Raw genomic sequence first — 14,025 nt, forward strand, 5'->3', positions numbered from 1 at the left:
TAACTGCATGTTACAAATGAAAATGTATTAAAGTTTAAATGTATATTAAATGCAATCAGCTGAACGTTTTGTTTTTTATGTAATTTGATTATTTATATTGTTTTTGAAATATGGTTAAAGTGTACTGCCAAATGTAAAGCGTTAAACTAAAATATACTTTATTGTCATTTCTATTGAAAATTGATTGTAATTTAGTAATTAAAAATTATATTAGATTAAAAACAATTATTATCAAGTACTTTATGTGCTTTAGTATGTTAGACATCAGATCAAAATAAGTGCACTTCTTTAAAGCACCACAAAAGATTATTAAAACAGAATAATTTTAAAACTTTCAATTTGACATTATTACAAAGTGTGCTTAAGCATGTTAAGATTCAGTCATGAAAGTGTATTCTCTTTAAGTACACATATTGATATTGCATTCATATTATATTACCTACAAGTACAGTTTTTAATGTACTGTATATTGTTGGTCATTGAGTCATTAAATCAGATATTTCTCTTGTAGAAAGGAAATACTGCTCTTCACATAGCAGCGCTAGCTGGTCAAGAACAGGTGGTCACTGAGCTGGTCAACTATGGAGCCAATGTCAATGCTCAGTCTCAGGTGAGCAAAAAATAAAAAGGATTTCTTTTAAAATGGGTTTGAGGCATTGAGATGTTGTATTATCTGTGAGCATTTACCTAAGTTGGATGTTTTATAGTTCATTTGAACAGTTGAATCATTTTGGATTTATGTAGTATTGCTGTCCGAACTAAAATCTCTCTGGCTCTATTGTCATCTGTGTATTTGTGTGCTTGTGTTAGTTTGGGTATTGTATCTGCATATGGGTGTTTATGTCTGTCTGCAACAGAAGGGCTTCACTCCTCTCTACATGGCTGCACAAGAGAATCACCTGGAGGTTGTGAAGTTTCTGCTGGATAATGGAGCCAATCAGACCATTCCAACTGAGGTAATGAAAAAGACTTTTAAATAGAGGACTTGTTGTGCAAATCATATTCTTTAAAAGAGTACTGAAGTGTGAACTGAATGTAATGTTTGTGGAACTGTGATTCTCACTCAGAATTCAGTGTTTTTATTTTACATAAGTGGAAAAGTCATAAAAAAATCCCTCTAAATTCTGAGTGCGAATCACAGTTGTTTTTGAAGTAATTAAAAAGATTAACGCACCTAAATGAGTTAATATATGAGACGAGAGAGTAAACAAACCTGATTCAGCATGTTTTAATTGCAATTAAATGAAAATGTATTATAGTTTAAATGTATATTATATTTAATGTATTAGAGTGCTTTTTTCACCCACCTAAACATCTTCATATGCAGTTTCATAGAAATTGACTGCTTTATGGTAAACTAAAATAGATTTCATGTTATTTCTATTCTAACTACTATGTCATGTATTTAAATATATTTATAATTACACATTTATAATGATGAAGTTGCAATTTAGTGCATTTAAAATGTATTAACTTTAAATGTAATATTGAATAACACACTACAGTGCAAATTATTATCGTTTTTTACATGTGCTTCAGTATGTTAGTCAAAACATCAAATTAAGTGTACTTCTTTAAAGTGTACTTGTGTATTAAGAAACATAGTCATGAATGTTTACTCTATAAGTATGCTTACAGGTAACTAGCCTTTTATTTCATTATTATTATTGTGTTTCATGCAAGTACAGTTTTATAAGATTTGAAGTACACTACAAGTGCACATTCAGTATAAGTAAGCGCACTTAGTTTTGGGTGGGATCACACTGTTGTTCATCTTTAACCTGCTATTCTCACTCAGGTTATTCAGAGAAACATGGATGTTCCCGTGATGTGTTGTGTGTGTGTTTGTCTGTCTCTCAGGATGGCTTTACCCCTCTTGCTGTGGCTCTTCAGCAGGGCCATGAGAATGTGGTGGCCCTGCTCATAAACCACGGTACTAAGGGCAAGGTCCGCCTTCCCGCACTGCATATCGCTGCCCGAAACGATGACACCCGCACTGCCGCTGTGCTTTTACAGAATGACCCCAATCCTGATGTCTTAAGCAAGGTTTGTTTAAACTGATGAAAACATTCTTTTTCTAAACTACTGGGTATCTAGTATAAATGTAACATTATATTATCTGCTTAAATGAGCCAGGTTTGAAGCCGTTCGAAATGTAATGTTTTGGGCACTTAGTTGCATGGTAATAGCAATGAAATTAAAATATATTATAGTTAAATTTAAATTAGTTTTATGTATTAAGCACTAGGGCTGTGAGTTTAATCGAAATCCTAATAAAAATGCTGGGTTGTTTTCAACCCATGTTTGGGTCAAATATGGACAAACTTATTTTTTTTAATTAAATTTTAAACCGAACTGTTAGAGCTGCACGATTAATCATTAAAAGATTGCGATCTCAATTCAAAAAAAAAAAAAACGTGATTCTTAATTTTTCCAGAATCGTACCACTATAACTACTGTTGGGTTTGTCCATATTTGACCCAAACATGGGTTGAAACAATCCAGCATTTTTATTTTATTTTTTTTTCATTTTCTGAGTGCAACACGTCTAAATCTAATGCGAGAACAGAAAATAACGAATTTACCGTTCTGACATTGAAGAAATCACAGAAATGATTTTCACCTGTGTTTAGTTAGGTTGAGTTTCTCTTGTACCTGTTGATTCTCATCATTGTTGAATGTGTTGTGTGGATTTTCATTACCTGAAGTATCTCCTGAGTATTTGATTTCTTGGATTAAAGACTATTGAAGTTAGCATTTTTGAGTCATTCATGTTAGATTACACAGCAAGTGTGACATAGCCATACATTATAGTGATTTTACAACAGTTAAATTGTTGTTACCAACATTAACCAGCTGAAGGTTGCACTGCAAGCCTGATTTACTGCTTTAATCTGTGTACACACACACACTATTGTTCAAAGGTTAGGAGTCAGTAAGATTCAATTTTTTAAAGAAATAAATACTTTTATAAAGCAAGAATGCATTAAGTTGATCAAAAGTGATAGTAGAGACTTTTGAACTTTCATCAAAGAATCCTCAAAAACATGTATTACGGTTTCCAAAAAAACATTAAGCAGCAAAACTTTCAACATTTATAATGATAAATGTTTTACATTTTAAACTATCTCACAATACTACTGTTTTTACTGTGTTTTGAATCAAATAAATGCTTCTTTCAAAAACATTCAGAATGCTTACAGAGCCCAAACTTCTGAACGGTAGTGTGTGCAGTTCATTGAAATCTGCACTGATATTGAAGCAATCAGAGGAACAACTGTTACTGGTTACTAACTCAATTTCCCATGATCCTCTGCAGACAGGCTTCACACCACTCCACATCGCAGCACACTATGAAAACCTGAATGTCGCGCAGCTGCTTTTAAACCGAGGAGCCGATGTGAACTTCACACCCAAGGTCTGTCTTTTAGAAACGTTTCTGCACTGATCCTCAAGTCTGTTTACAGCTCCATGCAAACCAGTGTGTTTTTCTTTCAGAATGGGATCACACCTCTACATATTGCATCCAGGAGAGGAAATGTTATCATGGTCAGACTTCTGCTGGACCGAGGAGCAAAGATTGATGCTAAGACAAAAGTATGTTATAAAGTCATAATTCTAAACATTAACGAGACTTGAGGATTTGTATACACGTTTGTTCTTCCTCCCTTGTCATCACAGGATGAGTTGACTCCTCTTCACTGTGCTGCCAGAAATGGCCATGGGAGAATAATCGAGATCCTTCTGGACCAGGGAGCCCCAATACAGGCCAAGACCAAAGTAGGCATTCACCCAAACACTTGGCGTTTACATATAGCCACAAAACATTTGACATCGAGACCCCCTAATTTTGTGGTGTAGTCGCATGGTGTTCTGAAGTAACCAATAAAAAAGGAAATAATCCAACATCACCAATCCTGAATCTCTTTGATTTGGTTCACCTTGGTCAATTTCATCAGCATAGGTCAAGCTATTGTTCTTGTATGGCAATTATGCAAGAATTTTTGCTGCCATTTTTAGGTATTATTACATTTTATTTACTGAATTTGCAACTTTGCATTCAAACAGCGTGTTTGGAGAAAATAGAAAAATTGAAAGTCGCATATCTTGACTGAATATTTACACTAAAGATCGAATTTCAAATGACTTTTTTTTTTTTTTTTCATAGTTCCCAATAGTCTGTGTCAGCAGTGCAAATATAATAATATGCATTAATTAAAAAACAGAAATCCACTCCAAAAACATTTAGGATTAATTTATTTGAATTGCATATAAAAATAATTTATTTATTTGGCTTTACGCAGTTTTAACATAAGAAAATAAACGTAATGTGATGCATATTTGTCATAAATGAAACGGGTAAGATTTCTGCAAAGTTTTATTATTACCTATTTGCATCCATTTGATTAGATTTAAATAATAATTAAAAAAATCATTTGTTTATATTGCTTAGAATCTGCATAAATCTGTATATTGTGAAAACAATTACATTTATTCAGTTATAAAGTATAAACATGGTTAAAATATTTCTAGTTGTGAAACAAGAAATATTCAATTGAAATGAATTGGATTTGTTGATGATAAATGTATAAACCTGGTTATTGTGTGTTTTAAACACATTCAGTTCAGAAATCTAACCTGAAGGAAAAGTAAAAAAAATAATAAAAAAACTGCTTGATTGCCAGAAATGTGAAAGAAAGTGCATTTGGCAGCTCTAAATGTTCCCATATGTTCACTGCACAGAATGGCCTGTCGCCAATACATATGGCAGCCCAGGGCGATCATTTGGACTGTATCAAACAGCTATTACAGTACAATGCAGAGATTGATGACATCACTCTAGACCACCTGACACCACTGCATGTGGCGGCACACTGTGGACATCATCGCGTGGCCAAGGTGCTCCTGGACAAAGGAGCCAAACCAAACACCCGTGCTCTGGTTAGTACACGTTTAAAAGGCACACATGGCACAGCTAATGCACATATTAACATTTACCCTGTTTTTCTGAAAATAAAATTGCACTTATATATAAATATTTGTCCACTTATGCTTAGAATGGCTTCACACCACTCCATATTGCCTGTAAGAAGAACCACATGCGTGTAATGGACTTGCTATTAAAGCATTCTGCGTCCCTGGAGGCGGTAACAGAGGTAAGCAACAGGATCATTTCACAGTGTAAAATACTGTAAATACTGTTTAAATTAAAATTATTGTAATGTATTCACTGATTTTAACTGAGTTCTAGAAGTCATTGTATTTGTCTGGTGTGTTGGGGGACTTTTATTATGAATTTTACAATTGTATCTTGATTGTCAAACCAAGAGCAACCCATAGCACAGTTCAGTTAGCTTCTAAAGGTGTATCATTGTGCTGCCAAAAAGCATGTTTTCCCATTGGCATCCATGCAAAAATAGCTGTATATTCTAACAAAATATTATTTTATTTTTTGCAAGAAGTAGGATCTAGTTGCAGTAAATGTGTTTATTTACATAAGCAAACAAAACGAATACATTGGAATATCAACTCAAGAGCAAAAGGAATACAAAACCAACATAGTATGAGATGTAAGAACGAACAAGGAACTAAACGAGACAGAGACTAAGGTTGTGTTCGAAATCGCACCTTATATCGTTAAATAGAGCACTATTTGAGGGAACAGCCATTTGTAGTGGTGTCCGAAACCATAACGAGTGTACAAACGATGTACGCTCAACAGCTAGAGAATACCCATAATGCACTGTGAGAATCGCGGACTGAATGAATTCCCTGGTCTGACCAGAAGATGGCGCCGCAGCTGAATCCTCCATTTTCTAAACCGCTGGTCCAATGTGTCTACAGCATATATCATACAGTATAAATTCCTGAATGTGATAATACAATGTGACTTATACACCGATGTAGCTTATCTGTGTGTGTGTTTTTTTCCTCTCAACAATGCAATTTTGACTCGGAAAGTACGGTAACGATATCACAGCTCAGTATACAGTAGATGCTACTAAGAGCTACAGGATTGTCCTATCAGCCACCAATACATCAGTTTTATCAGGACTTTATTTTTGTGGCTCAATGGTTATTATCATTAGATGAATGGTAGATTTCTCCAGATATTATAGACATATTGGGAGAAAAGGACATGGCAGACAAAAAATCCATTAAAGCATAAAAACAGATACAGTGATTCATTAAGACTGGGAATGAATTTCACTTCAAGAACAATAAAAAGGAACATGCATTTTAGGTAGTTTACGTTTTGAGCAAGGTCTACTAAAGAGGTGCGAGTCACGATTTCAGACCATGACATGTTTAATTCTTTGTGTTTCTGTCCAACAGTCAGGGTTGTCCCCGCTGCATGTGTCTTCCTTCATGGGTCATCTGAATATAGTGAAGATACTAATGCAAAAAGGAGCATCACCGCATGCCTCTAACGTGGTAAGCAACAAAGTGAAATATCCGCAGTTAAAGCAATGCACTGAAGTATGTTAAAATAAGGCCACGTCAACATGGATCTTAACCTTCTGAAAGCAACATTTTCCTCACACAGTTTTATCTCTAGGTCAGGGATGGGCAGCTTCGGTCCTGGAGAGTTTAACTCCAACCCTGATAGAAACCAAAACCTGTAGTTCTCTAGTAATCCTGAAAACATTGATGAGCGCGTGTTTGACTGGGGTTGGAGTTAAACTCTGCAGGACAGATGCCCTCAGGACTGAAGTTAGCCATCCCTGCTCTAGGTGATTTAAGATGTTTTGACGGCGAGCTGTGCTGTTGCTGTGATCTTACTGTGCGTGTCCATTAATGTGTGCTTGTAGAAAGTGGAAACGCCTCTGCACATGGCATCTCGAGCTGGTCACTGTGAAGTTGCTGAGTTCCTGTTGCAAAACGCAGCTCCAGTGGACGCCAAAGCCAAGGTACATTTCACTTTATGTTATTTTGTTGTGTTTAGTTGTGACATTTAATTAAATTTTGGTTTAGTTTGAATATGTTGGTCTTTTATTCTCTTTAAACAAAATGAGGAAAAATGTTATTTCAAGGAAGCTTGTTTCCACCACAGAATAAAACATTTAAAAGGTAATTGCAACTTTTTATCTCACAATTCTAACTTTATTTCTCGCAATTGCAAGTTTATATCGCAATATATATATATATATATATATATAAATTATATTTATATTGCGAGAAATAAAGTCATAATTGAGTTGCAATTACCTTGCAATTTTGTCATGCCTTAAAATATCTTGAATGTAACTCGACACCCTTGCCTCATTTAGTATACGTGCTTCTATGAATATGCAAATGAGCCCCGCCTCCACTCACTCACTCACTCTGCTCAGAGATCCACTGGTTGGCGATCACACGTTGATCTGATTGGTTACAAGGTAGTTTGTGACGTCAGAAACACCAGCGATTTCAAAGCGTGTTTTTGAGACTGTCTTTGGTTCACTGCAGTTTTAAGGAGAAAATACTCAGCAATGCTGTCGACTTATGAATATACACATGGTTTGTCTTAAAGCATATTAAAAACACCACATAGACATATAAACAACATTAAAAGCCTGATTTTCACCACAAGGGGACTTTAACTAACTATTAACTACTATTTTTGCCTGAATAAACTCCTGATTACTGCTTATTAATAGTTAGTAAGGTGGTTATTAAGTTTAGGTATGGGTTTAAGGGATGTAGAATAAGAGCATGCAGAATAAAATATTAATATGTGCTTTATAAGTACTAAAAAACTGCCAATATCCTAGTACTATGCATGCTAATCAGCAACTAGTTTATAGTGAGAATTGGACCCTAAACTAAAGTGTTGTAAAATATAGTCAAATAAAACCTGTATGTATAATAATATATAATATTATAAAAAATATATATAATATATAAACCTGTATACATAATAAAAATCTATACAATTTGAGAAGAACTAATAAATATGGTACCGTAACAAAGTTTTTTCATTTTTGTGTGTATCACGTTATTAAAAAAGCATCACTTCTGGATCTTCTCCTCCATCAGGATGACCAGACACCGCTACACTGTGCAGCCCGCATGGGCCACAACGAGATGGTGAAGCTCCTGCTGGAGCACAAAGCAAACCCCGACTCCAACACAACAGCAGGACACACTCCACTGCACATCGCCGCCCGCGAGGGACACACACAAACTGCCAGCATCCTCCTGGACGTCAACGCCCAGCTAACCAAAATGACCAAGGTACAGTGCTCTACCCAAGACCTAAGCCACCAGCATATTGTGTGAAAATAGATTTGGTTTTGTATTGAAACTCTCTCTCTGCTGTTGGGTTGGTGTCATGCAGAAAGGCTTCACTCCTCTTCATGTGGCGGCCAAATACGGGAAGCTGGACGTGGCAGTGCTGCTTTTAGAGAGAGGAGCCAATCCAAATGCTGCAGGCAAAGTATGAATCAGCTGCATGCATTTATATGCATTTATAGTTCATTCTATAGCTATATATAGATAGAATGGTTACACTTTATTTTAAGGTGTCATTGTTACAATGTTATTATACATTTAAGGACTCAGTAATATTATTTAACAACATGTACTTAGGATTAGGATTTGGTTGAGGGTTAGTTGCATGTAATTATGTATAATTTACTGTTATTACTATGGTAAGTACATGTAACATATGTTACAAGGACACTGTCAAATAAAGTGTTACCGATAGAATTAGTGGTTGACTGAAATGACATCTGTAAACAGACACAACCCATTTGAAATTCAGTTACATAGTCAGTAACTATAATCTGATTACAATTTAACATATAACATGCAATGCTGGGTGTATTACTTACAAATTGTAGTCAGTTACTGATTCCCGATTACATGACAAAAATTGTAGTTCGTAATGTAGATTACTCATTTTATGATTATTATCTTATTCTTATTTGATTTGAATAAGATAATCTTGTACCATATTGATATAAATTTACTAAGAGAAAGAAATGATATTCCAGTCTTTGTTATCAACATCATGAAGGGTTTCCTAGACTGGGGTTCATGGTGGAACTGCCGGCGGTTCATGAGTTTAATGAAAAGCTATTAAGCAATTAAGTCTTAAAAATAAAATAAAACATTTACAAAAAAAATTTTTTTTGTTTTGTTTACTTGCACGTCATGTGACCATTAACCGACATCAGATTATTTTTATTACTAATCTAACTTATTAACTTCAAGTAAAGATATTAGGTCAAAGAGGTTCAGTTGCGAAAAAACTTGGGAAATCCCTACATTTAAGTGGCCTTCAATTTCATTAATATGAGATTATCTGCAAGTAGTTTTTTAAAATATACTTTTAAAATTTGAAGTGCACAATTAAGCACACTTATGTTTTTTTCAGTAGTACTACTAGTGTTCTATCATTCATATCTATTGCATTTTCAGTGTGTATTATTGATGGTAGTGATGTAAGATGCCTTCTCCTCCACAGGTCGGTCTCACGCCGTTGCATGTGGCCGTCCATCATAACAATCTAGACGTGGTCAATCTTTTACTCGGCAAAGGGGGATCGCCACACAGTGCCGCTCGAGTATGACACTGCTATTGCCCTGCTTGACACTGCAAAAACTCACAGTCTTAATCATTATTTTCAACTAGTTATTTTAGCCACAAAGTGCAAAAACTTTCTGATTTTTGTCCTCAGAATGGCTATACTCCGCTCCATATTGCTTCGAAGCAGAACCAGGTGGAGGTAGCGAGTAGTTTACTGCAGCATGGAGCTTCTGCCAACGCTGAGTCACTGCAAGGGGTCACACCTTTACACCTCGCATCCCAAGAGGGACAACCAGACATGGTGTTGCTGCTGATCTCAAAGCAGGCCAATGTAAATCTGGGCAATAAGGTGAACTTATTTTTGCACCCTTTTTTAAAGCAAGGATCCCCCCCCCCACACACACACACACACACGCACACGCATTCCAAAAGCAGTCTTATTCATGAAAAGAGCTAGATAGATTTGCTTGCATAGCAGTGTTTGTATTACAGCAAAAGGAGTCAATAAAGGAGTAATATCATGAGGATTTGAAATGTCCTTGATCATTTGAGATAAAATCACTTGATGTACTCAGGAATGATGGACAATCACCACGTAATTATTGGCAAAAAGATCAAATCTGTCTGGGTGATCAGGACGCTGGCGAATTATGCACTGGCACTGAAAAAATTAAATAGCTCAAGTTGCTGCTTTTTATAGTTTATGTCTTACAATTAGGACTTTATTACTCGAAATTGCGAGTTTATATCTCAATTCTGAGACAAAAAGTCAGAATTGCAGGATGTAAACTCGCAATTGCGAGAAAAAGTCTGAACTTTATTTTCTCAGAATTGCAACTTTATATCAGCTTTGACTTTGTAATGCTTTCATAATTCTGAGAAATAAAATCAGAATTGTGAGATATAAACTGAATTGCGAGATATAAGTCAGAAGTGTGAGATTAAAAATATATATATATATATATATATATATATATATATATGTATATATATATATATATTTCATGGCAGAAACTAGCTTCCATATCTTAGTGATTAGGTTTTGAAGGATGGAGAAGTACAAATGAATAAATAAAACATTTATGCCACTTCTGTGTCAGATTATAAAGTCTGCTCCTCTCTAAGATGGCTTAGATGTAAGCAGTAAAAGTAGATGTAAGATCATATCAGTATGCAAATATTGCAATAATATCATAGTAACACTTTACAATGAGGTTGTAATTGCTAGCACTAACAATGAACAAGATCAGTATACAGCATTAGGTCATTTATCTTAATATGTTAACTTACACATATACTAATGCATTACTTAACATTTATAATAGCTTAAATCGTTAACATTAATTAATACATTAGTTATATTGAAGAATGTTTGTAACCAAACAGACTTCCATTATATATGTTTTATGTATTATATTTGTATGGAGTCAAGAGGCTCGAGCCATTTAGAGTTGTGATAGCATGTTATGTCTCTCTTTATGTCCGTAAAATGACTGGTGTGTTGTGTGTCCTCAGAGCGGTCTGACCCCTCTTCACCTTGTGGCTCAGGAGGGGCATGTTGGGATTGCTGATATACTAGTGAAACACGAGGCGTCCGTCTACGCTGCTACACGGGTAAAAACTGCAATATGTTGTTTTTCTACAGAGTGCACGTAATGATTCACATTATTATTGATAATAATCAATGACTACGTTTACATGTGCACTAGGGGTGTGCAAAGCAGCCGGTATTTGTATCTGTATTTGTATTTGTTGAGAGGGGAAAAGTATTTGTATTTGTATTTGTATTCGAGTAAAATTCAAAATAGGTGTAAAAATCATTTTTTTTTGCGTTACACTTCTAATTTACGTTATAGTGTAAGTATTCTTTATTTATATAATAACGTTAACGTTACTCTGTCAACAGCCTATTGTCTAAATTACCGAGCTAACAGAGCTACTAGTGTTGTCACGGTACCAAAATTTCAGTATTCGGTACCAATACCAGTGAAAATCCACGGTTCTCGGTAACAATTTCGGTACCAAAGCTTAATTTAGATTAAATTTACATATATTAAAGTGTATATCGCGGTTACAAAGAAGGAAACTGTAGTATTAAAAACACTTTACAATAAGATTCCATTTGTTAGATAACAATAGATAAAATGACCTAACAATAAACAATAGTTAGGCTATACTGTCGCAATTATTCTCCTTGGGGTTCATTTAAAAATACATTTTTAAAATCAAAAGTTAACATTATTTATGTTAACATTATTTAATGCACAATGAATGAAGTGAACAAACATGACCAATCAAGTATTTGTATTAAATAACATTCACAAACATTAATTAATGTTGTAAAAATATTGTTCACTCAATGTGTTGATGTTAGATAACGCATTAAGTAACGTTAATGAATGGTATCTTATTGTAGTGTTAACAAACAGGAGATAAAACATGTTTTATTTGACTTGACTGTACTTTTATTTAATACAAAACTGCATTCATATTTAATTTTAAAAGAGCTTTTTAAACCTGCTAAGAGTTATCCAGCCAAGAATAAGCCTAGAACTGCTTTTCTGACGGACTGATATTAATAACATAATGACGGCTTTTTATTTCATTTCTCATCTCCATAAATATATCTAAAGCTAATGCAAGGGCTAGAAATCAATTAATTCTTGCTGATACTTCCTCGTCATCATGAAGAGCGTAGTTTGCACCGTTTTCTCCTTTCCACAAGCGCTTGCCCTCACGTGGCGTCTGTCGTTGCTATGCAGCGCGCCGCTCGCTTTTAAGGGCGCTTGCCGCGCGCCTACATTTGAAATCTGCACGCGCAAAAAACGCGCTATGTGAACTACCCCTTATGACAACGTGACATTAGCCTAATCCAAAATATTTCAGCCACCACATTAGCAGCACCGCCAGTCGCCATGTCTCATGAGGAAACGCAGCTTTTTGATATAAAGTTTTTCTTGTTCCCGAATACAAATATTTTTAAAAGTATTTGTTCGAAATAAGTATTCGTAAAAAACACATTATTTGTGCTTTCCGAATACCGTATTCGGGTTCGGCTCCACCCCTAATGTGCACTAATAATGTGAGTAAGGACACAATAAGAAGTTTACATGACCTTCTTCACTCCCGTTTAAATGCAATTTTCGTCATTTTGATTATTTGCTAAAAATTGTGGTTATTTTTACTGCCATTCTTCACATACCACAATGCACAGCACAGATGATGAACTCTATATAGTTGATGTGTTACTGGCCTAAAATGTCTTCATTTCGATGTTTTCGACATATGTATATTCTGATGTATACCTCAAAAATGTGATGCCTTATTTACTTATGTTTATGAATCTGTGCATGACAACGTTATCAGTGTGCACTTTGGTCGGAGTGGAATAGATGCGATTTAAGTGTTTGTGTTTAAGTGTTTAAATTGTGATTAAAATCTGCATATTTTACCGTGATTATGGTTACTACGATTATGACCTTAATCGCATCAATATTGTGTTTACATGAGGTAAAGTTTTGCCTAAATCTCATTATGAGTGTGCATGTAAACGTAGTCAATGATTATGATCATCACTGTTGATTTCTCTTCAGATGGGTTACACTCCCCTTCATGTGGCTTGTCATTACGGCAATATCAAGATGGTAAAGTTCCTCTTACAGCAACAGGCCAACGTAAACAGCAAGACCAGGGTAAGTGGAATATTGCTTTTGCTTTTTCAGTTGTTTCACTTTTCAGATGTTCAACTTCGTCTCAGATGTTCTCCCTTGGATTCCTAATCCTAGACCAGGAATACGAATCAGTATGTTGACAATAGACATCCGTGCAGTTAATGACATTGCTGATATCTGAATAGACAAATAGCTGATATCTCTATAGACAAATTATTTTTCTCAGAAGACAAATCTGAGAAGCAAGAGTGTTAATTTGCACTTGCCTTAATTTGGTTGCTCTCTAGCAGAAACAAGTGACATGTTAAAGAGATCTTATGGTCCCTATTTTAACGATCTGAAACGGAAGTATCAAACACGGAACGCAAGTAACTTTGTGGGCGGGTCTTGGGCGCTGTTGCTATTATATCGGCGGGATAAATGACTCTTGTGCCCGACGCAAATCTAAAATGGGTTGGTCTGAAGTAGCTTCATTACTCATAGGTGTGGTTTGGGCGTAACGTGAAATAAACCAATCAGAGCGACATCTCACATTCCCTTTAAGAGCAGGCGCGCTTGTTCCATGGCGGATTGCTATTATAATGGCGGATTTGCCAGGAGCGGTTCACAGCCGAGGAGAACGACGTTCTCGTCAGGGCCGTAAAACACAGAGAAGTGACATTGGGGATGGAGAAACACACCCAAATTAGCTTCGGTTAAACAGGCGTATAATAATTTGGGTAAATGTGTAAGCTAGATTTATGCCTATTTTTTTTACATCTTCATGGACACCAGAATGATTTCCCTCGTGTGGTAATATTTTTCCTTGTAATTATGTATGGTTTGCAAAAATGGGAACTGC

General features: G+C 35.4%; 1 protein-coding gene across 1 annotated transcript in view; it reads left to right on the top strand.

Moving 5' to 3' along the window:
* The window catches only part of ank1a (ankyrin 1, erythrocytic a), an 80,499-nt gene that overhangs the window by 11,809 nt on the left and 54,665 nt on the right, over positions 1-14,025 (top strand). Inside the window, exons 4-19 of the mRNA XM_081364597.1 lie at positions 512-610; positions 858-956; positions 1,861-2,046; positions 3,320-3,418; positions 3,499-3,597; positions 3,682-3,780; positions 4,744-4,941; positions 5,058-5,156; positions 6,337-6,435; positions 6,813-6,911; positions 8,020-8,217; positions 8,321-8,419; positions 9,452-9,550; positions 9,665-9,862; positions 11,029-11,127; positions 13,107-13,205. Coding sequence (XP_081220723.1) covers positions 512-610; positions 858-956; positions 1,861-2,046; positions 3,320-3,418; positions 3,499-3,597; positions 3,682-3,780; positions 4,744-4,941; positions 5,058-5,156; positions 6,337-6,435; positions 6,813-6,911; positions 8,020-8,217; positions 8,321-8,419; positions 9,452-9,550; positions 9,665-9,862; positions 11,029-11,127; positions 13,107-13,205 — 1,968 coding nt within the window. The remainder of the gene's footprint in view (positions 1-511; positions 611-857; positions 957-1,860; positions 2,047-3,319; positions 3,419-3,498; positions 3,598-3,681; positions 3,781-4,743; positions 4,942-5,057; positions 5,157-6,336; positions 6,436-6,812; positions 6,912-8,019; positions 8,218-8,320; positions 8,420-9,451; positions 9,551-9,664; positions 9,863-11,028; positions 11,128-13,106; positions 13,206-14,025) is intronic.

The sequence above is a fragment of the Scardinius erythrophthalmus genome (assembly GCF_964197995.2).
Source record: "Scardinius erythrophthalmus genome assembly, chromosome: 5".
Taxonomy (NCBI): Eukaryota; Metazoa; Chordata; class Actinopteri; order Cypriniformes; family Leuciscidae; genus Scardinius; species Scardinius erythrophthalmus.